Below are 24,139 nucleotides of genomic sequence, written 5' to 3' on the forward strand. Positions count from 1 at the left end.
GAAACTTAAAAAAAAATGACTAAATATAATTAAAATATTATTTTAATTATACTTAGTAATAATAAGTAATACTTAACAATAATAATATTTAAATTAATAATATTAAATTAAAATTGAAATAAATTTCATTAATGTGTGAGAAAAATATGAGCATTTATAGCTAAAAATAAAAACAAATTTTTGAACATGAAAGACAACACATTTTTCTTTTCACATTTTCAAAGTCAGATATATAAAGCAACTTTTCTAAAAATCCCAATAAATAGCATTAAGATTCAGAAAGATTGCATTAATCATTGTGGCATTGCATTAATCATTTGCTTTCAAGGGAAAGCTTAGTTGAAGGATTTTGCACATGTTCATGCTCTTAGACTTCACTCTTTGAATAATTATACTAAATTCTATAAAAGTTCGAAAATTTAATAAATGCCCTTTTATACTTATAAATTAGATATATATCATAAATTGCACTAAATTAAGCATCATAAATTTTAAAAAGTGTTTTATTATGTTGTTTTTTTATTATTGTGCAGATATTGTCCTTCTAACATTATGTAATTTAATTTGCAATGTAATTAAAATTGATTAAATAAACAGATTTGGATTGACAGGATGAACAAATCACATTAATGATTTGTTTATCCTGCAGTAGAATGATTCAATAATATAATGTGAAATCATTGTAAAGATGACTGCTACTTTAAAGGAAGACTATCCATCAGTTTTGGGAATGTTTCTGCAAGAATTGCTTGCCATTCTTGTAAAGAGCAATTGAGATTCAGCAGATTGCAATGACAATATTTTTCTGTGTCTTAATAGTATTTGTTTGAAATCTTTAAGAAAATAGCTGATATATGTTTTTAAAATTATAAAAAGAAAATGTGCTATTTTTACTTAAATTTTTAATATAACTGTTTAATTCTACTTAGTCATATTATCTGTAAGTTTCATATAATTTATGTGAAAACACTGCATTTTATAAGGAAAAAAAGCTAGAAGAAAAAACTTGGAATAAAAAAACACACCTTTGTGTCTTCCTGAATAAGTATGTTGTTTTTATGAAAAATGCATTTAAATATTGTCCACAGCAATCCAAATGATGGTTGAAGGTTTCAAATCTTTATTTATTATTTATTTTTTTTGTAAAATGGGAGGTGCTAAAATTATTTTCTTCTTTATCAATATCTTGTCAGTCCTCTAAATGCCCTTCACATGGATTTTGACAATAAAGTATGAGTTTAAGAATATTTTTTACTTCAGAATTTTTTTTTGTGTTTGTTTGTTTGAAATTTTAGGTTATTCCTTCAGCCATTTTGCAAAATTTCAGAAAAATGCATGAATGTGAAAGTATATGAATATTTTTGATCACATGATACATATTTATGTTGATTTTACTTTTCCACAGAGTATTTTTTCTGAATGCTGATGCAATCTTTTTGGACTATCACTGGAATGAAGAGAAATTGCTGCTTACAAAACTTCAAGCAGGTGATCGCTGTGCAGATGTTTATGTAGGAGTTGATGTGTTTGGAAGAGGCAACTGTTTTACAGAAGGAGGATTTTCAACAGACATTGTTAGTGCAAAGTTATTTTTATGCTTATATATGTGGATATTTTAAATGCTATATTAATATTTGTATTCCTAATAGGTTCCAAATTTGATATTATAATATTTTTACTAACATAAATTAATCTGTTTCTCTCAATTTGAGTTGTAACTAATGTCTTTCATTAATAGAGCTTATAACTCTGATTCAATCGCAAATCTTTTTTCTCACAATAAATTCTTGCTATTCTCTGAATTAGAGATGTGGATTATATCTTTTCAATAGTTGGTAGAATTTGTATTCCTGAACTATTTACAACTTAAAGTTTTCACTCTTTTCATTCTCATAAATACATTTGTTTCTTGGAATGTAAATTAAAAAATAAATCTTCGTGTTCATTTCTTTTGAATTCTTTGCTGTGGGAAGATATGAAAATATCTAACAAAGGGAATTTCTACAATATTAATTCAAAAATAGTTTGCATCTCACTATTGTTTGTATGTATGTGCCTTATTTTGTTAAAAGGGCAAATATTTAATTTTAAAAATTAATTTATATGATCATTTAAAGGTATATTCATTTATTTAAAGCTAGTAGATATGTTGTTTAAATAGATTGTTATTTTGTTAACAATATCCTGGATATGATTGATACACATGAGCTAAAAAAAATTAATAGTAGCAAATCTTATGCACATTTGCAGATTGTTTTATATATATATAATATACAATATGTTATTTGTAGTAGTACTGTTTAGAGGGTAATATTTAGTTACATTAAAAGTATTGTTCCCCTGAAATGATGTTTATGAACAGAAAGAAAATTGAAAGAAAACATTATAAATCAGCAGACCATAGCTCATTAATCGTAGAGACTTCATTATATTTTCACTTGAAGGACTTCCAGTTGTCCTATGAGGTGAAAATATACCAAATTCCAAGATAAAAACAACCTAATAACATTCTTATTGATTGGAAATTTCCACATCCATTTTCTTTTAAACTCTATAGCCTACTTAAAAGAACTGTCATACGTCTGGGTTTTTGCTACAATCGAGCATTAATAAAAGCATAAATAAAACTTGAAGTTTATGATCATATCATTGATTATTATTCATTTGTGTACATAAAAAAATAAATAAATAAATCTACCTGTGTCAGTTGCTAGTGCCAACACAGAAGTTGGTTTGATATCAAATTAGTGTAAGATATTTCTTTAAATTATCTGTAAAGAGATGGATTAGAAAATATTTAGGTTTAATGAATAAATATGGGACTAAATCAGAAATATGTAATTCCGTGTATATATCTGCTTTAGATCTCACCTATCTTATTTGTTATACGCATAATTTTTTCAGCACTCTTTGTATTATCTAATATTTTTTGTGTACAATGGGATTAAGAAAATAACTGATTTTAATGTTATAGCAAAATTAGCAGTTCTTTATTTTGAAAGTTTTATTATCAATCTGTTTAATTTTTTGTTTTTGAAATAAAACAAGTATTTTAAAAAATCAATAAAATATGACATGTTTGGACTTTACCAGCAGCATATGAAAATTGATAATCATTTACTAACTAAAATATTATTAACTGCTGTAATTTAAAAGGAAATTTGTTTGCAGCACTGTCTAGATGAGCTTATTTCTTATAAAATAGCATTGCAAATTTACCTGAACTGCTTTATTTAATGGTAGATGCTAAATTGAAAAGTATTTTATATTGGAAGCCATTAGAGTAATTATTATAATAAAAAAATTGGTTTAGTATTTTTGTGCTATTTTACCAAGTGAATAATATATAAATGATCTGGATGCAACAAATAATATGATTATTTTTTTTAAATATATTGCATATTTTTGAACATTTAAATTATGTTTGAAAAAAAATCATTTCTTGTGTTATAATAAATCTGATATATATCCTTAGTTTTTTCTTTCAGTCTGTCAAAGAAATTAGAAAACATGGATTATCGGCTGGAATCTTTGCTCCTGGATGGGTCTATGAATGTCTTGAAATAAAGGACTTTAAAGAAAATCAATTCAAGTAAAAGAACAATTAAATTCACTTAACTGTCTCTTGAAATTTAAAGAATGCTAATCAATATTGGTGCAATATCAACAGTTGCATTGATTATTCATAAAAAAATTCTAAAATGTTTTTGCTTGGATAGATGTTGTTATCCTGTTCATTTTTAGTATAATTTTGTGGAAAATTTCTCTAATTATTCATAATTAACTACTTTCAGTCACCAGTTTTTGCATTTAATGTATTAATAGCATTGATTTAGTAATGCAACCAATTTAAATCTACTTATATGCTATATTTGATAATTGATGAGCTGAAAGCTAATGATTACAAAGGAGAATAAGTAATAAATTAGGGAAGAAAGAGAAAATAGTGCATGAATAGAAAATAATAGCATTTGAAATTCTGGTGCATAAATAAAATGAAAATAATGTGAATGTTGTGAAATTATAGCACTTAAATGAATCATAAATTAATGTCAATGATTTTTAATAATGTTATAATTTTTGTTTTACTCTAAAATTTTACCTACTTAGGATTACTCATATTTTTTTAAAATTAAGAATTAACTCTCCCAAAATGTGAATTACATATATTTCCATTTGATTTCATATCATTTTAAACTTTAATATGAAAGGTCTAAGCAATCCAAAAGAATATTATCTGACTCCTGTTTTCTTTTAGTATAAAGAGAACTGTGTTGAAGAGAACTCTGTTTGCATTTTAGAATAGAACATTAAAAAATAACTTTTGAAATCTCTATATAAAAAGAATATATTTAAAGAAATTTCTTGAACTATAGAAACACTTTATATCCTTTGCAACAGTATAAAAGTGTTCTATAGTTCAAGAATTTAGAGAGATTTGTAATGGCATTATGCTTTGAACACTCTTCTTTGAATAATCTAAAATTGAGTTGGAAAATATGACAGTCGTGAAACTTGTGGAATTGAAGAAATAATTTTCTGAATTTTAGCATAATGTAAAATTTTTTTCTGTATAATATATTATTAGGATTTATATTTTAGGAAACAGCAAGAAATTTACACGATTTTAATTAAATTTAAATTAATTAAAATTTCTTTTTTAGTTTATGTATAGATTTTTTACTTAAAATTTGGTGTCTAAAAAATAATCCATTTTACTTTAGGAAAACCAAAAATATTATTTAAAACAACTTTTTTTTCTTTTTTAGATTTTGGGGTTCCTTACAAGAATTGATTCCCCCCAGAATTTTTGGAGACTTGCCATATTGTTCATCTTTTTGTCCTGGATTTGGTGATAAAATGTTTAGGAATGGAAAGGTGACAGTTTTATTTACTTAAACAATATATTATTATTTTATTACAAGGGTAGATCAAAAACTAACCAAATATTATGAGTTATTTGGAAGAACTTCGATTTCTAACTGCCTGCCTAAGTTTGGAAAAATATCCCAGTTTTGTATATAAAATAGCCTTTCCCTTAAAATTAAAAAGCTCATATTAAAAATTAAAAGTATATTTAAAAAATTAATTTAAAAATAAGTAATATTTGGATTCTGACATTTATTTCCAACTTTAATAAAATAATATAACCATAAGATAACTATTAGGATTGAATCAGTCTTTTGAAAAAATGATGAAAGTATTGGTGAAACATAATAATATTTCTGTCTGTCTTCCTTTTTCTTTTCTTGGCAAATATTTTACAATCTGTATTGTTCATTACTTTTCCACCCTACATATATAGATCACAACATCTTAACAACAGCTTTCTTAATGATGAATATTAATGCAAAGATGAAATAGAGCCAGCAGTTCAGTTTTCATTCCCCTTTTTTGCCATATTGGTATTCTGTTATAAAAAAAAATACAGATTTAATTTTCTTTAATTCCAACTCTTATTTCACCTACCAGCTACCGGCTACCAGCTTTAATATAAAGAGGGAGAGTAATATATATATATATATATATATATATATATATATATATATATATATATATATATATATATATAATCTACATCGGTTCCTGTTAGGTAGTCTTGTTAAATTCTTTTTTCTCTTTACATTTTGTCAGTTACTATATTATCCATTTTGATTTTCCCTATTTTCATTATCAGTATTTGAATTAAAATAATAATTTATTAAGTTTCATTAAGATACAATTTTAGAATATCTATGATGAATTAAAGCATGCATCGTCTAAACATTTCAATCCCCCCCTTTTTTTCGCTTTCAACAAATAATAAAAAACACTTTAAGTGATATGAAATTTTTCAATGGAATTTTTTCCTCTTCAATGTTTAGTAAACATTATCAAGGGACAGATGGATGAGAATAATTCAAAACTCACCTGAATATGAATATATTTTTTAAAATCTGTATCTCAAGCTTAAAGTGACTTTTTCAGGACAATGATGCTAGTAAAATATTGCCATAGGAGAAATAGGCAAATCTGCCATTGTCAGTGTTTTAAATTGATTTTTTAATGAAATATTAGATTTTTAAGCTTTGATACTTTAATTAAAACTATCCATTAGAATGTCTTCAAAATTTATTTCAATTTTTAAGTATTGAAAATATTCAGATTACCAGGTATTTCTGTATTAATTTTATTTATTTATTTGTTGCTGTTTTTTAAAAAATTTCATATTTGCTTATTTTTTGGAGAGGCGCATAACTTTAATTTATCATTTTCTTTATCTTGGATAAAATTATTACTGTTAAGTCAGAATTTTATTTTCTGTTATCTGTGGATTTTTTTTTTTTGTAATTTATGAAATTTTTGCACAAAAGTGTCTTAGTTTATGAAATCCATATTATCAGTGATGGATGATTTTCAGGTGATAGATGATGAACCATGGTACTGTTACTGTTAAGTCAGAATTTTATTTTCTGTTATCTGTGGATTTTTTTTTTTTTTTTTTTTTTTTTTTTTTGTAATTTATGAAATTTTTGCACAAAAGTGTCTTAGTTTATGAAATCCATATTATCAGTGATGGATGATTTTCAGGTGATAGATGATAAACCATGGTATAACATGAATCTTCAGCAGCCACAACCAATTTACTACTCTTCACCAGAAAAAGGCCTTACATTATACAGTGATGATGCATTTAATGGTGGAGGATGCCTGTGTTTATCAGGAAGTATCATTAATGAAGAAAAGGCTATTGAATTTAAGTAATTTTTTTTCTTTCAGTTTTCCTTTTCTTTTGATAATAATTTATATAAATATCCCTTTTAAAAAATAATTTTAAAAAATAGATTGAAAACACTCTCTATAGCAGACATTTTTGTGTGCTTGCACAAAATAGAATGCTTTGATTTAAGTTTTAAATCACAACAAAGTGAATCGAGTATAAATTTGGTACCTCTAGACCTATTGAGTTCTAAAATTTGATACAGATCTATAATTTCTATATCAAGCTCACATACCAAATTTCATTCATGTACGCTTGTATGATTTCTGAATTATTATGTTCATTATACTTATCAGTATTGTTGATATGTGTCAAATGTAGACCTAAATCTACCGATGGATGTATTGGTCTGCATTTGTATATGATGGCCATAACTTAAAAATACTTCAAATTGCAGAAATGATATTTGACATTTGAATGTGATCCTGAAATTGTATATTTGTATCAAATGCTAGTTTCAGTCCACTAAAGAAAAGAAGTACAGTTAGAATACAGCATACTCAGTTTTTTTTTTCTTTTTTTTCCGCATTATATTACAAAACGTAATACAAAATGCTTTGTATTGTATATTACTGGAGTGGCAGGTTTATGCATTTTACACTCTTTAGAGTGCACATTATCAAGTACTTGTTTTAATAACGTCAGTTTTGTTTCATATTGCAGTACACTTTTAACTTAATTTACATGTTAATTATTTATTTTATTTTAATTATTTATTTAAAATATATATGATGGATTAAAGTAATAAAATTCTTGAATATTTAACAAAAATTATTTGTTGATGATTTCCTCATTTATGAAAAAAAGTATTTAGTTATAAGGAAATAATATTCAAATAAATATAGTAGCATTATAAATTATTACTTTACTGGATCATCAAACAGAGTATAATACAGTGAGATCTCACGTAATGAGTGATTTGCATAACGAGCAAAACGAAATGTGAAAACGTGCCTCGATTAAAGAGCGATGTTTCGATGAACGAGTGACGAGGAGAACCCCATAACGTTACAAGCAGGGATTTGCTTGCGTCAATCTGTATTGAATGTTTGTTTGAAAAGATCTCCCCTGTTTACATGGGAGAAGTGTTGGTCAAATCGTATTATCAGTTGCGATTCCGAGGAGTTTGAGCAAATACTTGTAGAGCCGTAATCGAAAAAATCTTATCTCATAGCCAAGAGGCGAACAGCAATAACATTGATGAGCTGGTGGAAGAACATGGTCAGAATTATTGGGAAGCTTATGGAGCTACATTCTATATCACATTAAAAGGCTTCTGAGAAGATGTGGTCAGGAGAGGAAGAAATAATAACTGCAACTGAGCCTTACCATGAAATAAGGGAGTTGCTGAAAGCATTGGAAATTATTGTATCTTATGTTGAGAAGTTTCGCCCTGATAAGGCTGTAGTTATACGCACTACAAATTCGTTTAATGATAATGTTGTTTCTTATTTTCCAAAAATTTTGAAGTATAGCAAAAGACAAATGTCTTTAAAAATTTATCTTTAAAAAAATATTCATTATAAATTATAATTTACTTTTATTTATAAATTTGTTTGAGTATTTTTTTTTTTATGGGATGGAACTCATTGTCCTATATTACATGTTTAAAAAAAAATAGTTTCGTTTAATGATTGTTTCGCATTGCGAGTGAGATTCGGGAATCAATTATGCATGTTAGACGAAGTTCCACCTACAATGCAAAATAAATATGTAATATTTAACCGTATTATAAATGAATTTTTAATTATACTTTAATTTATTTAATATTGATTTTAATAAAAAATGTAGGTGTAAGTTATCATTCTAATTTTTTTAATTCATAGAATTTGTTATTATTTATTTATTTTTTACTATTTGTTTGGCTTCTATGTTAAGAACATTTTTTTAAAACTCGACTTGCTTGTCCACTCCCCAGAGGTTTTCTGCAACTATCTAATGTGAAATCCATGTACAATGATGTAAAGGCTGAACATTTTCTTTAGTTGATTCATGTTATAAAAATATTTTATAACACTGAATAATTTTTGCTGCTCTTATTGTTTGCATGTATTTTGTCCTGTTTATTGATTACCTTAACAAACCACGTATTAAAATTGATAATGCACATGTAAATATATATTTAGTGGTAATGGGCAGGAACAATATAAATTATATTTAGTCGACTTCAAATTCAAATATTAAATTTCATATTTATGGCTTAAATCAAGTTTCTTTATGGCTTTGGAAATCAAGTTTCTTTTTCTAACTTATTTCTACAGAAAATAATAAAAATTAGTAAATCCTTTTTTTTTTTTTTTTTTTTTTTTGCCAAAGTGGCGTATTTGTTCATTTTGATTAGCTTAGTTGTCATTTTTCTTTACTCTGTTATTTATTATTATATTCTTTCTTTATTTGTTTCCAATTTTTTTAAAATTCAGATTTTTAGATAAATAAATTTTTACTGTGGCCACACTGACTTTGAGTTAGATAAGTTCTGCTATATTGATAAAAAAAAAATAATGAAAAGGTTAACCATATCAGTTTACTTGCAAGATTTCTTTTAATATAAAAAATTTTCTGTTTCAGTATTTTAAAAACATCTTTTTGCTTGGAAAATGCATGTCTCATCACTTACACTTTTAAGCCATTAGTGAAAGATATGGATATAGGATTGTGTTTGGATATGCTTTCAAGTCAAGAACAATACAAATTATACTTAGTTGACTTCAAAAGCAAGGTGCATTCAGATAATAACCCTTCTGTTAAACGTTTGACTCCAATACCAACAGATGAAATTTTAAAAACAGGATACAAAATTGATCAAGAAATTTTTGAACAACAGACTTGGATTAAAAGGTGATTTTTCACAAATAACTATTGTAACTTTTCAATTGATAATAAATAGTATATGTTAGTATTTATAAAAATCTTTACACAATCAAAAAAATTCAAAACTAAATTATTTCCTTAATTATTGATAATTAGTTAATTATTCCCTATATTTTTATAGAATATAATTATGAAATGTGTGTAAATTAATTTTCACCTTTAAAAAATTGATTTGAGATTATTTACTCCATCAGTAATATTTATTTTTATACCAAGTAAAATCCAATTCGAATGTTGCGAATTTCTCGAGAATTAAAAAAAAAATTTCTTCTTTAATATCCTTTAAAGCAGTGGAAAGAAAAGACAAGAGTAAATGATAATCATTGAACCAATTAACTATTAATTCAAACTATGTAATATTTTAAAATACAGGAAAATTGAAATAATAAATATTATTAAAATGTAATAAAATTATGAAATGTAATATTCAATTTATTTCATAAATCAATAAATATAAATTTAATTTTATAGCATTCTTGTCATTTTGCATCATTATTATAAAATCGTTCATCACCATTCTATTCATTTTAGAATATATATATTCTATAAATAGCATTCATTACTTGGATGCTATAACATTCATATTCACAAACATTTTAATATATTGTGAAAACAATGTCTATAATTCGAATTTATATTGGTCAATGCTGAAAGATGTGTTTATAACTACACAAAACTAAAATTTTTGTATTTAGTTTATTTGAAACTGCATACGAATTTAAATTTGATTTGCATAATTATCTGTTATTTACAATTAAACTTGTATATGGTTTATTTAAATATTAAAGAAATTTTTAAAATTGGTATTAATTTTTATTACATTTGTTATCTATATATCGCTGCTTTTATTTTTGTGTTATTTTTTAAATATTAAAATTGGTTTCTCTTATAGTCGACTTTTCTAAACTTAGTTTCTTAAATTTTTGTGCAATTCACATTTTTTGTGCGACCATTTCAGCTTCAAATTAACTAAACTGTCATGTGTTTTGATGATTTTAAAATAGTGAAGAAATAACCATAATTTTGTCTAACTACAATGATTTTATTTATAGAACAGTTGAACGATATATATGTTCTTTTCCAGAATGTTTCTCTTAAATGCAGATGATTTCAGTTACCACTGTATTCAAAATATTTCTGTGGTAGCATCTTGGAAAAAGGCCACGGCTGAAACTGCTTCTATTCTTTTGGGAGAACTTGAAGTTTGTATTTCTTTTTTAAATAAATATTTCTTGATTAAATTGGTGAAAATAATGCAACATTCTTTTGTGTGTGAGAAATATATAAACATAGATTGTTTTCATTGGTTGCAGGCATGTTTTAAATTTAAAGAGTGTAGAAAAACAACATCTTCCAAATATGATTACCTCAAATTGAGAATTTCGGATTAGTATTCTTTTCACTGTCTTAAATATTTTTGAAATTAAAATGTTAAGGACATTTTTGATTTTTTTTTAACACATAGTGACTTTGCAAGTGTTAATTGCACTCAGGTCATGATATTGTGATATATTAGATAAATGCAATAATAAACTACAAAATTTCCAATCCCCCACCCCCTTTCTTATTGTTGTTGACGGTTGCACATTGCCTATGAGGGAAGGAGAAAAATCAACAACGACGACAAGGTGTCTCGATTTCAGCTGCTACTCGGATTTCATTATTTTTTCTTTCGTATAACAGCTCATGATCTCTAGATGTGTAATCAGGGATCTTCTTCGTCTCCATTTTTAAGAGCAATTTTAAAATATCGAACCTTCAACTCAAAAAATAGATCGATATCTTCCATTAATTTCACCACTTTGCATGCATAGCTAACCGATCATTATTGCATGTTCACTTTCTTTTGTTTTAATGAAATGCATTTCATCAAAATTGTTACACAATGTGAATAACATTTCATGATTCCCGAAGGTAGCGAATATTAATAAGATTAATTTAGTTATATCAATTAATTTTAAAGAATTATATTTTAATACAGCAAAAATATAGTATTCTAACCTTGCCATATTATTTTTATTGTGTTATTTTAAAAATATACTTGAACAAAGATAATAGAGTATTCTGATTGTACTTCAAATTGACGAAACTGGTCCAGTGACTGAGATTAAGGCATCTGTCAATGTTCTGCAATATCTGCGGAAATGAAAGAGATGAGCATTGATGACATATCAAGAGGCATCAATATGAAAGAAAAATTTCTGAAATCGAGAGAATATATCCCGGTGTACAGTTTTCCCTGAGAATGCAGAGGGTCAGACGATATTTCTAGATGTGCAGCAGTAAAGGATTCATATATTCCGACTTTCATTTCATTATTGTTACATTGAAAATTCTTCATTCCCATTGTCCTTCAGTTACTCCTCCACATTTTTGTTCAAAGCCCATCAATGTCATTTGAGAATACAGTTTTATTATCACAATGGGAACACTTGAGTAGAAAAAATCTCGTTAAATATTCAAATCCTTCTTCTTAACATTAATGTCAGTAAGTTTTTAGATTCTTGGGATCACACCCGAGAAATAAAGCTGTTAAAACAATAGGGAGATAAGAAAACAGCCTGAACAGATTTTTTTCTTCTTTAATTCATAAAAAAAAAAGTATAATGCCCTTCCTATAATGTTAGTAATCTTCTTCATATCATTATAGTGTAGGATAATATTTGGCAGTAAATATTTAATAGAATTACTTCTTAAAAATTGCATTTGCTCATTGAATTTCAGAAAATAAAATAAAATTATACTAACCTCTAAATATTTTCATATAGCATTATAGAAATGCTATTTTCAGTTTCAAATTAATTTCTTTTTCTTTTAAATGTATAAGTTCAATTTCTTATAATTTAACACTAAGAGCAAAAGCAGCTTAAATCAATATTTTTTTCTCATTTTTAAAAATCTTAGCAATGGTTATAATAGGAATATAACTAAATTATACCTGTAAATTTAAGGAAATAATTCAATAATTTCAATTAAAAAAATAAATACTGAGTTTGTAAAATATATTTCTTTTAAAAATTATTAAATTCAAAGTCCCCTGCAAGAATTTCCTTTAACTTAAATTTATATTAAAGTTTCCAAAGAAGGAATTCAAAATCAATAATCAGTTCAATTTTCCAATGCAAACAGCTGAGTATAGTTTGTTTAAACAGTTTCAAATGTTTATTGTTTTAAAAGTATGATCTTGAAACGGATTTCGGTATTTTTTAGTTCCATGTATGATCTTATTTAATCTGTTAAAAAGTTATGTACAAAGTTTGATTTACGACAAATAATTTATTAAAATTCAGTTTATGGCATTAAATAAAAGTTTTGAATTCAGAAAAAGCTATATAAATATATTAACACTTTCAACGCTATCGACGAAATACATGCATACCGACAAGATTTTTTATACAAATAAATAAATGAAAAAAGTAAAGGTATTCATCAAATATGTATTAGAAAAGTCAACCTAACTGGCACAAGAGTCAAATTTTAGCCCACAGAAACCTATAGTTGGAAGTATCTGAAGGAAGAGATATCTCGTCGGTAGCGTTGAAAGTGTTAAGGTATAAATTTTTTTTAAGAATGTGTCTTTAGTTTTTGTTAATAATCACATGAAAACTTATACTCTTATAATTGTATTTTGTGACGTATACAGTTTTATAATTAATGTAAATCATTAAAAATTCACGGTAAAGTAGAAAAACAAGACGCCATTCCCAGAACGTAAATGAAATAAACAGTTGAGTTTGTACTTTTATTATATAAAAAAAGAAATAATGATACTTTAGAAAAGATTCATATTAAAGACGAATGATCAACAACTTTTTTTTTTTTTTTCAATCGCTTCAAACTGACGCTAATAATTACCTCCCTCCCCACACACAGATTTCAGTCTGGTCCCTTCTATTCAGAATGAATCTTCCCTACCGAAACCTATTTCTATGACGCTCACCGTAAATGTAGACATTTGGCGAGTAATGTTCTCCTGGTGGACATACAGTAGCTGTCATGACCTTCGGCACGGTGCCTATTGATACCCCCAACTATTGTGGTTACCGATGCATCAACCAGACAGGCTTCTCTATCTGTCCTCTTTGGAACTGTGAGGTCTCTCATTTTAGCTTCACCCGAAACTAAATGAAGCGGACAATACACTCGCACACTCCTTAATTTAGTCCTATACTATCACATATAAAAGTCACTGCTTTCAACGAGGATTTTCTATTATTTTTGGACAATGCCTGTGTGGATGATTGGTGAATTGAGTTGGAATAGAACCTGGAACCTTGTGGTTCACAGCCGAGTAACAAGACCACAGGACAAAAGTAATTACTCGTGTTTCGCAGCTGTTATCTGGCTTATAAGCTTTTCACCACAGTACTCTCCCTCCAGTGAGTCGGAGGTGAGACGAACGATATGGCTGTTGTGTGGTGATGTATTTAGCTTTTGAGTCTAATGCGCCTGCACCCATTTCAGCATGTGAGAAGAACTAAGCGTTATGGCGAGCGTGTGTGGGTGAGTAGTTGCTGTTGCGTCAAGTGAGTCTGACGACTTTGGGTTGCTGTGGGTAGATGGGGCCACAACAACTGTACGAAGGTTGAAGGTTCCGAGGTCACAAATGTAGCGGATTGTTATCACGTCCAGGTCACCAGTGTGGATGATTGGTGAATTGAGCTGGAATAGAACCTGGAACCTTGTGGTTCGCAGCCGAATAACAAGACCAAAAAGTAATTACTCGTGTTTTGTAGCTGTTTTCTGGCTTATAAGCTTTTCACCAGAGCTGTATATGCATCAAACGCTGACACAAAAAAAAAAAAATGTTTTTTTTTTTTTTTTTTAAATCCACATACTTAAGAGAAATAATTCTGAGGTTATAGCCCGTTATGGGTTGTATAACTCCAACTGTACGAATATAAAAACTGTTTGAGTATATGTGCTTTGCTTTTTCGTGCAACAAATAAATACAGGCAGGGAGCCGCGGGTAAAGTGGCTAGTTTTAAATATATAGATAGAATAATTTGTGCGAACTTTCTAATTTTATTTTCTTCCTTTCTTTTCGTGTAAAGTCTTTATTTTCAGATGTTTTTTTTTTTTCCGATTTTTATCCATGTTTTACCAAGCAATGCCTTTATCATAAAGCACACACACTTACACAAGTAAAATTATAAATTTTACTTCATTTTGATAACTTTATTTTATGGTTTCGATTTCGCTAATATTCGTCATATCACGAGCAACGCCATGCTAGTAGATTACATGGAGATAAGTTGGATGCAATTATATATTAAAAATTATTATTTTGTGCGCCATGTCAAATGGAATCTAACATAATCAATTAAATTAATAAATATTCTATTTTAAATAAGTGATGCATTATACATTAATTTATTGAGTTACGGTTTAATAATTCAATGTAAAACCATATTATAGCCCTGATATTTTGCGATTTGTATTTTTCGAAAATTTATTTATGCGGCAACTGGGGTGGTTACATTTTTAATCGGTATACCTTTCAGTTGACTTGTCGGAAATCCGTTACGTCCATATGCGAGACGCGGATGAATAATGGACTTGCCTTCTAGGGCAAGAATCGATGCGAGGCTTACGACAAGCACTTATAATAATTGTGACTCTTTTTACTTTTATGTGTATACTAATACATTTAGAGTTATTTTTGGAAATGCGTGTGTCATCAATTTCGATCACACTTTCTCAAAGCAGTGGTTAAGAGGGTCCAACACTACCCAAAATTGATTCCCTATTTCCCTGAAGAGATATTTCACGCATCGACGACACATTTAGATAAATACGACCGTGATGAGAGAAAAAGTCAATGAAATTTTTTTCTAAAGTCGGTATTTCACGAATTAATGTACAATTCGTGAAATAACGACTTCAGAAAAAATTGTATACTTTGCTAAAACAGCTACGAAAAAAAAAAATGTTGCCCTTGCGCAAAAATATTTTTTGCTCCGTGACAAAAAAAAAAAAAAAAAAAAAAAAATCTTTTACTTCCTATGAATATTTTAAATGCTATAATAATATGCAAGTACAATCGTGAAAAAAAAAATACAAAATTGATGGTTTTCAGCTTCTAATGTTCCCGATTAAAAAAAGGATTTCACCCTCTTACAAAAAGATGACGAACTGCAATGTCCAATTCACTATTTTTATCGGTTTTTATTAAGAATTGAAATTAAGGAAGAAGCTTCTAATGATCCCGACTAGAAAGGGATTTCGCCCTCTTACAGTCTCCAATTCAAACCAAGTCCAAGAAAGAGAGGTGCAGCAGCTCTTGAGGGTAAGGACCCCTGAGCACCCAAGGGCAGTAGTCTGACTTCTAGCTCATATGAAGATGACACTCGCTTGCACAATCCCTTTTTACAGGGTGAGGGGAGGGGGAATCTTTCACACACCTCACAGATAGAACACAGGGTAGAGAACAACCATGACTCAAATATTGTTCTCAACATAAGCGGAAGAAAGATTTTTCCTGATGACCGTAGAAAAATGACGATCTCCGATACTTTATAGTTTCTGATACCGCAACTTATCCTGTGAAAATGTTTATTAGCGGAATACATGTCGACACCAGCTGCAAAGAAGAGTTGGAAGAAAATGCCTTTCAACTTGATAGAGTGAACAATAGAAAAATAAAGCTCCCTTGCCAATTTTTCCACCTACTTCTTAAACCTGAGAGATGTAGGAATAGATTCCCCACTCTGCATAACGTATGACTGGAAAATTTCTACAGAAGAGTTTATCATCAATTTTACGATTGTTTATTATTTCATCATACCACCAAAGGATGCCAACTAGAAGCTAAATGTACAATTTCTGTTAATACTTATAGTTCAAGAGACTGCGAACTCAAAAGAAAACTACACAAAAAAAGGAGTGAGATTGAGATAAGAATGTGCCATTTGAAAATGAATTAAATTGACATTTCTTCGCTCAGAGGAGACAATACTCAGTTTGATGTCCTGCTGTAGTATTCTCTTTTCAAAATGACAGAGCTTCTTTTGGTCAAGCCGCGAAATGAGCTATTGGCGGCACTAGCCGTATTACATACAGGTAATTTATTATAACTTTGAGGAAGTATGTGTTTCCTGAAAAGAATGTTGGCAGAAGTCCTAGCAAGATTTTTTTATTGAAACAAATCTTAGTTTAATCTTAAACTAATTACTAATTTATTAAATAAATTAAATTGACTTAATTTTATATGATATAATTTCTTCTTTTTAACGGATCTGAAAAATATTTTAATAAACCATTACAAGGGGAAAAGGATTGAATCGTAGACGCATTAATAGTTGCTGTGTCCTTTATATGTTGCTGATCACTTTATCCTCTTATTTTAGGTCTTACCTTTGTATCCTGTTTGTAATTTGACGTACGAAGATTTGACTTGCAAGCGTGCCCCTGCTGACTCCCAAACTATAGACGTGGAATGCATTCTGAAGTGGCAGCCTCATTCTTCGATATTTTGCTATGACTTATATATACAGGTCTTAAATGAAGATAAGCGATTCATTTGCACCACTAATCAAACTTTTTGCAAACTAAAATGCAATGTCAACTTGGCATCTGAAATGATTATAATTTTACATCCAAAAACCGCTGGCAGTGAAAGTTTCCCTGCCGCGTCCATCAGAATACCATTAGAAGCCTGACACTTTTACATATCACTATGTAAAAAGTATTGTCACGTTTTGTACATTTTATTAATTTTGATAAAGAAAATGAAGTTTTCCATATATTAAATAATGAATTCTTTTTTATAATTGCTATTGGCTGTTTTATATCAAGAAAAGAATTGTGTGTGTAGATACAAAAATAATTTATCAAAATGAATTCAGAAGTGATGTCCAATCTTTTTATATTGGTGATTAATTTTTTTCACATTGAAAGATGAATTTCGTAATGAAAAATAATGCTTAATTATTAATGTTAATTTAATTGCCGAAAGATATTTGCTACTTTAAGAAAACTGTACTTGGAAAGTACCAGTTGAAGGGAAAGGTAGTGAAAATTCAAGTTACTTGTAAAGATTTAAATCAGACAATTCGAAGGAAGTAAACTTTCTTTTTTGTTGCCAAAATCATGCACTGTTCAATAAAAGTTCAGTTGTTAAAATGTGGAATGATAATAGCTTAAAAATCAATCATGAGAAGTTTTTTGCATGTGTTTATTTAGAAAAGTTAATTTAAAATGTTTTGTTAGTTCATATTTTCAGTTTAAGCATGAATGGTTTTAAATCTTCATAGTTTTTTTTTAATAGAATTTATCTCTTATAAAAAAAAAAATCAATAAATTTTGTTGGTCTTAAATATTTTCAGAAAAAATGGAACAAACTTTAATTACGACGCACCGTAATTAAGAAATAAAATAATAAAAAGAAGCATCAATTAATCCAAATTACAAAACAGTTGAAAAATTCATTTAAATATTGATACATTTTAACGAAATATCTTCAAGCGAAAATGATTTTCGAAACTACTTTTTAATAGTGTACTAAATATGGATGAAACATATTTTAATTAATTATGAAATTTGTTAAATTAAAACAGTTTGCAATGGCACGATAACTTTGTTTGTGATTTTCATTAATTACTTTTTTTACACTTATGCCATTCTATTGGGATAAGGCATCTTTCAAAATTAAATTGGCGTTCTGATTTCTATGTCTGTTGTCTTGTGAGCCTGATTTCTCTGAATGTCAAAGAAATGATTACTTGTCTTTGTTGAAATCAATAAAATCAAATAAAAATACTAGTGTCAGTCTCCATTTATTTTGTGAAATGATTTGCAAAAACGGAAACAGATTGAACTCAATTTTTTTCAAATTGCCAATAAAGCAATGCTGCCAGAGAAAACAACAAATCTGAAATTAAAAAAAGCAGTAAAAATTTATCTTTCACATTTAACTGTTATGATAAATAATATGTAATAAATATGTAGTAATTTTAATTTATCAGTGATAACAATTGTAATTAAAAAGACAGTAATATTAAAAATGATTTCAATAAATGAGCAATTTTAATAAACACACAGCATTTTGGAATGGGCAGTAAATCATTAACATAAGAATCCATAAAGGATTTTCAACTGGACAGAATGGATCGCTGTCTTGGGCGCTAGTCTGAGAGCGACCCGCGAACAAATTGATTGATTTTTTTTTAAGTTATCAAATGAATAAATTTTAAAAAGAATACTTATTCTTTGAAAGAAAGAACAACATTAACACTTTATTAACTGTAATTAGTTAAGCTCTAATATGTTTCATTGCGTTATATTTATAAATTTGCTTCAATAATATTATGTATTAATCAGGATGTCTGAAATCATAGTGCATAAACAAAATACCAGAGTTATTAAATAAAACTTACAAACCTAAAATGAATCATTAACTTGTTAAAAATGTTCTGGAATGTGTAATTGAATTAATTGATTGTCTGTTATAAAAGAGAGCTGTTATATAATGCTACCGCAATTCCCGCAAGATACCGAAATCTTCCACTTGTTAAAATGAGTTGAGAATATTTTTCAATTTGAGTGCTCTTGAAAAGCAGTCAAATCCTCGAATGTAATAACCACTGAGAACAAAAAGGATGGATGAATTTAATCAATTTAAAAACAATGCAGAAGTCAAACTTTTTTTTTAAATTTTAGTTTTGCATTATAGGTACTATATTAACAATGCGTTAAAAAGATATTTAAGGTATTAGAGAAAAAAAAATCGGCCAAATTCCCCTGCAAATTCCAAATACTTGGCAACCATGGCCAGTGGCTTTGAATCACATTTCTTGTATGAAAGGAAATTACTCCTCAAGTTGTCCTCAATCGAAGAAGTACTCTGCAACGATGAACTTCAAATGGAATTCTGTGAATCGCTTTTGCCGCTCTCCTCTTCAGCTGAGTTCAAAGTTAAAAACTGTGCTTGGCTTTCATTTCAGGTGCATTTTGGCGAGGAATGCATTCTTGAAACAATCACCAGCAAAATCTAACTCGAGGTTTTGACGAATCTCGCGTTTTATACATTTTCGGGCCCTCAAAAGTCATTTCAAGAATTGCATCGGTCTGGCCACGAACGCACTAGGGGCCTGGTGGTAAGTTCTCGGCTTCGGAGCCGGAAGGCTTCAGGTTCAATACCCTATTCCACCGATGAACCGTCGTGTAAGCGATGCACGTTCAATCCGTCGGAGCCAAACTTCCTTCTGCTGGAGTGATGTGAAGATTTGGAAAGGGTATGCTAGATCAAGTGTCGTCCTCGTTTTCTGACAGCGGTTCAAAATGACGAAGTCCGTCCTTAAATAACCCTAGTGTTGCTTTCAAATGGGGCGTTAATATAACTAAACTAAACCGCGAGCGTAGTAGCTCAAAGCGTCGCAAGCTAGACCGATACATTTGGTATGTGGTTATTATACCAATATTTATTTATTTTAAACAAAAATCGTTTATTATAAATTTATGTGTTTGTCCGTCTGCGTGTGTCCACGTGAACATAATTACTCAATAGCGGTTGAATTAGGTGCTTCATTTAGAATTGTATAACATTTAAACCAGGACCACTAAAAGTTTCGCTGTGTATGTCTAATTATTTATTCATGTGTGTATATGTGTGAACACGATGGTGCAACTGAAATGAAATCAAAAAATGCACACATCAGCATCATTTTTTAAAAATTCCAAAAATGAATTTATGTAATACTTTTTGGCAACACAACCTTACCAGCAACAAGCTAAACCAAACATTCGTTGGACGTATTAAACATACAAACTTCCGGATTTTGTTACCGATTATCAGCACAGATTGAAATGGTCAAAGATGAAAAACACTCTCTCCTATATCCCACCTCGGATGTAATGCAATTTTTTTCTATTTAGTTTAATATTAGCCGACTTTTGCGACCTACTAGGTTTGTTAGAAATTCTGGTTAAGTTAACTTTAAATTAAATCCTGTATAACTCATAGGATATTCATATTTCCCCCAAGAAGATATTTTTAAACCTTTAATTAGCAGACATTAAAGCCGTATTATTTTAATAACTTTGCACCTGTTCTTATTGTTGTGTACTATCTGCCTTTGGCCCCGGATGTATTGGTTGTAATGGCACCTTTAATGGCATGCCTTACTCAGAGATTAAATAGTTATTAATGAACGATTTCCTCATGAAAACATTGTAAAAAAATCAAATCATTGTTTTACATCTTGTTTGTCCATTTTATGTGAAACATCCTAAGAGAGTCAGCGTATTATCGTCGTTAGTGTTAAATTGTCCGGTTAATCTACAAGGTGGCCATAAAATAACTTTCCTTGTTTGACGGCTTCTGCAGCTAAAACAATGAATGAAATGAAACCACATTTCATATACAGACTGTGGAAGACATGGTAAGATAAATTCAGTTGCAGAAAAAGAAAAAAAATTATACCAAAAGTTGCCGATAGGGGAAACACTGACGCTGTTGGAGTACAATTATTAATGAATTCATGAAACTCAGAGAAAATAATCTTTTATTCATCAATATCAAGGTTCCCTGGAGCCCGTACAACATTTTCAAAATTTTGACCTTCTCTGTGTACAACCTATTGCTTACGGTGTATGACGTTTTCCACTGCTGCATGTAAACTGTCGGTTTCGTTGTTCACAACAGCCCACACATTTTCTGTTTCCAGACATGAAGGTTTGCTTAAGAGCAGCCACGGCATCGCACTATCTGGTGTAGAATAGACTTATCAGTAAAGCACGCCGAGGTAAGGTAGGGCCCATATTAAGCACACATCAACAGTCAATCACGAACAACAGTCAGGAACACATCAATAGTCAAGAACGAGCTTCTAACAGGTCGTTTGCTCTTCTCCTTTTACAAGGAACGCATGGCGCTACTGTCACGCACGCACTAGGAATTTTACATACAGTAGACTCCCGATTATCCGCGGAGCGGATTATTCGCGCCTGTCGCACTGTTTTTTTTTTTTTTTTTTTTTTTTGCTTTCAAGCAAAGAGAAAATGCTTCCAAAGCAAGAAGCAAACACAAATGACTTTTTTCTTCAAAAAGGTGTTGTTTTACAGTTATGCTTTTGTAATTACATAATACATTACAGTATTAAAACAGTACATATGTATTAATTTTTCTGTGTATCCTTGACGCCTCTCGTAAGTACAAAGCACTTTTCTGTTTTCATTAACAAAATGCATTTTAGGTTAGTTTTGAGTGATATACTAAAGTATTAAGCGTTAGTTAAACATTTCCTGTTGTTTATTTTACATTTTATTGCATATAAAACGATTTTTCAAAGTTGGAATGACTGTTTTCTCTTTTGCTATAACCGTTTTTAGCTTTTTTCGGATTATCCGCGATTTTTGTTATCCGCGGCGGCCGCGCCACCCAATTCCGCGGATAATCGGGAGTGTACTGTAATCCATCTAGGATACAAATTTCTCTTTTGCCCTAAACAGCAGCGCCAATCTTTCTCTTATCAGCAAATTTTGGTACTATTCATTCATTTTGTAAACTACATAGATATCTCTGTTAAATTCTACATTATTCTTTAGCATTTAACAATAGAAGAAAATCAAGCGATCAAGTATTAGGTGAAACAATGAAAACTGTTTGAATTTAAGAGCAACAATGTAATTTATTGTTAGAAATTAGGTATGAAAAAAGATTTTTTTAAACATTACCAAAATTTAGAAAAAATTTCGCGTGGCTGTTAAATTATCATTAAAAGACTAAATTTTAAAACGGTGAAAAATTCATTTTTGTGCAATAGTATTTTTTGGCTATACAAACATTTCAGGTTATTTCATTGAATGTTTTTACTACTACATTTCATTTATAGCTCTGTTCTGGTGTAATGTAGAAGTTTGGAGAGGGTACTGCCAGCTCAGGTGCCGTCTTCGTCATCTGACAGCGGTTCGAATGACGAGGTCCGTCTCAAAATAGCCCCAGTGTTGCTTTAAGAAATGGGATGTTAATATGACTAAAGTCATAGCTCCGTTATTTGCTGAAACATTATTTCCTACCATATAGAATTAGAAATGCTTTGGGGGAAGGATGGCTGTATAAAAACTCCATTCAGTCAGAGGAAAGAACGCGTGAAAGAAATCAAGAAAAAAAACCATTTTAAACAAAATTTAATCGAGTGCGAAAATTTGCTTAACTATCGCCTGATGAATATTTGGTATTATTTATTAATGAAAATTGATTACTATATTTTCTAAAATCCTTGACTCAATCATCACTTCTCTCAGCTAAATAAGAGAACTATAAATTATTATTAGAAAGGTTCGGAAGGGACCTGACAGGGTTAGCGAAAACTTTACTCACTCAGAGGAAAGAAGAAATTTTAGATGATAGAAATAAGCTTATATTCGCCAGACAAACAATCTTTAAGGCATGACAACAGAAAGTGATGTTCATATCTTTCTAAACTATTGTTCCACATAATAGTTTTTACATTATTTTAAAACTGAAAACATTACTTTTTTAATGACATCCATTTCGTTTTTGTACACTTTTCCTAGTATTTTTAATTATTTTTAATTTAATTTAATGCGCAGTCTATAACAATATTTTAAATGCTATGATGAAATTCAAACTCATCCATCAAAACATTCAATCAGGTATTTTAGCCAATATTAAAAAAATGAAGATAAAAAAAAACCCAAATAAATAAAACTTAAAATTTCGAGGAAAAAGAATATGTGCACGACACTACCCGAGACTACCAGTTTTTGGCTTTTCTACATCACTAAGGGTTGAGACGCGGATGGATGAGTCTTTCCGGAGTTCCTCCTTTTTTTATCTTGATTTCCTCCTCTTTAAATACTTTTTCTTTCACTTTTTTCCCACGTGTATGTAAGTGTCATGTCGTTTCTGGGATAGTGGGATTTGCGCCATTTTAATGCTTGATAGTGGAATTTGTGCCATTTTAATGCTTGAGTGCAAATGCGACTGAGCGCAAGCGACACACAACCAAGAGTGGTTTACACCATCGTCCATCTGAGCCGGGGTCATCTGAGGTCTTTTCTTTTAATTCGACTGTCATGGCGGGCTTCAGGAATGCAAAGCTCTTTCTTTTGCACCGTAAATCTATTGAAATCATGCGTTGTGATGCTGAAGTGCTGATGGGAATATCGTGTTTTCCTCGTTATCTATCAACTGTCCACAATTACGAAGTTCCTCCATACATAAATCTCATGCCCCTTCGAAAAGAAATGTTATTTAAATAAAACCATATAAGTATAAGAAAAACTTTTTAAGAAGTATTTTGAAAGCCTTTAAAATAATTTTTATTTTATACCGTTTCCTTTTTTTTTTAAACAAAACTGTTTTGTTTTTTCCAATTTTCAAGATATTTTTGCTTTGAGCTGAATTATTAGGGTTACCTGCATTTTCAAAGATTTAAAAAAAAAAAAAATACAATGCATTTATACTAAATACAGCCGCATATTCCAAAACTAAATCTTAACGATTTTAATTCTTTCACCTGAAAACAACGTGCACCAACTGCA

The 24,139-nt window shown here is 29.2% G+C and overlaps 1 protein-coding gene across 2 annotated transcripts in view; it reads left to right on the forward strand.

Moving 5' to 3' along the window:
• LOC129975760 (cytosolic endo-beta-N-acetylglucosaminidase-like) overlaps positions 1–18,389 on the forward strand; it is a 31,185-nt gene extending 12,796 nt beyond the window's left edge. For both annotated transcript variants that reach the window (XM_056088960.1, XM_056088961.1), the window contains exons 6-12: positions 1,406–1,574; positions 3,489–3,592; positions 4,770–4,878; positions 6,571–6,740; positions 9,329–9,598; positions 10,716–10,833; positions 16,981–18,389. In XM_056088960.1, the coding sequence (XP_055944935.1) occupies positions 1,406–1,574; positions 3,489–3,592; positions 4,770–4,878; positions 6,571–6,740; positions 9,329–9,598; positions 10,716–10,833; positions 16,981–17,292 (1,252 nt within the window). In that variant the 3' untranslated portion in view covers positions 17,293–18,389. The remainder of the gene's footprint in view (positions 1–1,405; positions 1,575–3,488; positions 3,593–4,769; positions 4,879–6,570; positions 6,741–9,328; positions 9,599–10,715; positions 10,834–16,980) is intronic.
• The last annotated feature ends 5,750 nt before the right edge of the window (positions 18,390–24,139 follow it).

The sequence above is a fragment of the Argiope bruennichi genome, chromosome 7 (genome assembly GCF_947563725.1).
Source record: "Argiope bruennichi chromosome 7, qqArgBrue1.1, whole genome shotgun sequence".
In the NCBI taxonomy this organism is placed as follows: domain Eukaryota; kingdom Metazoa; phylum Arthropoda; class Arachnida; order Araneae; family Araneidae; genus Argiope; species Argiope bruennichi.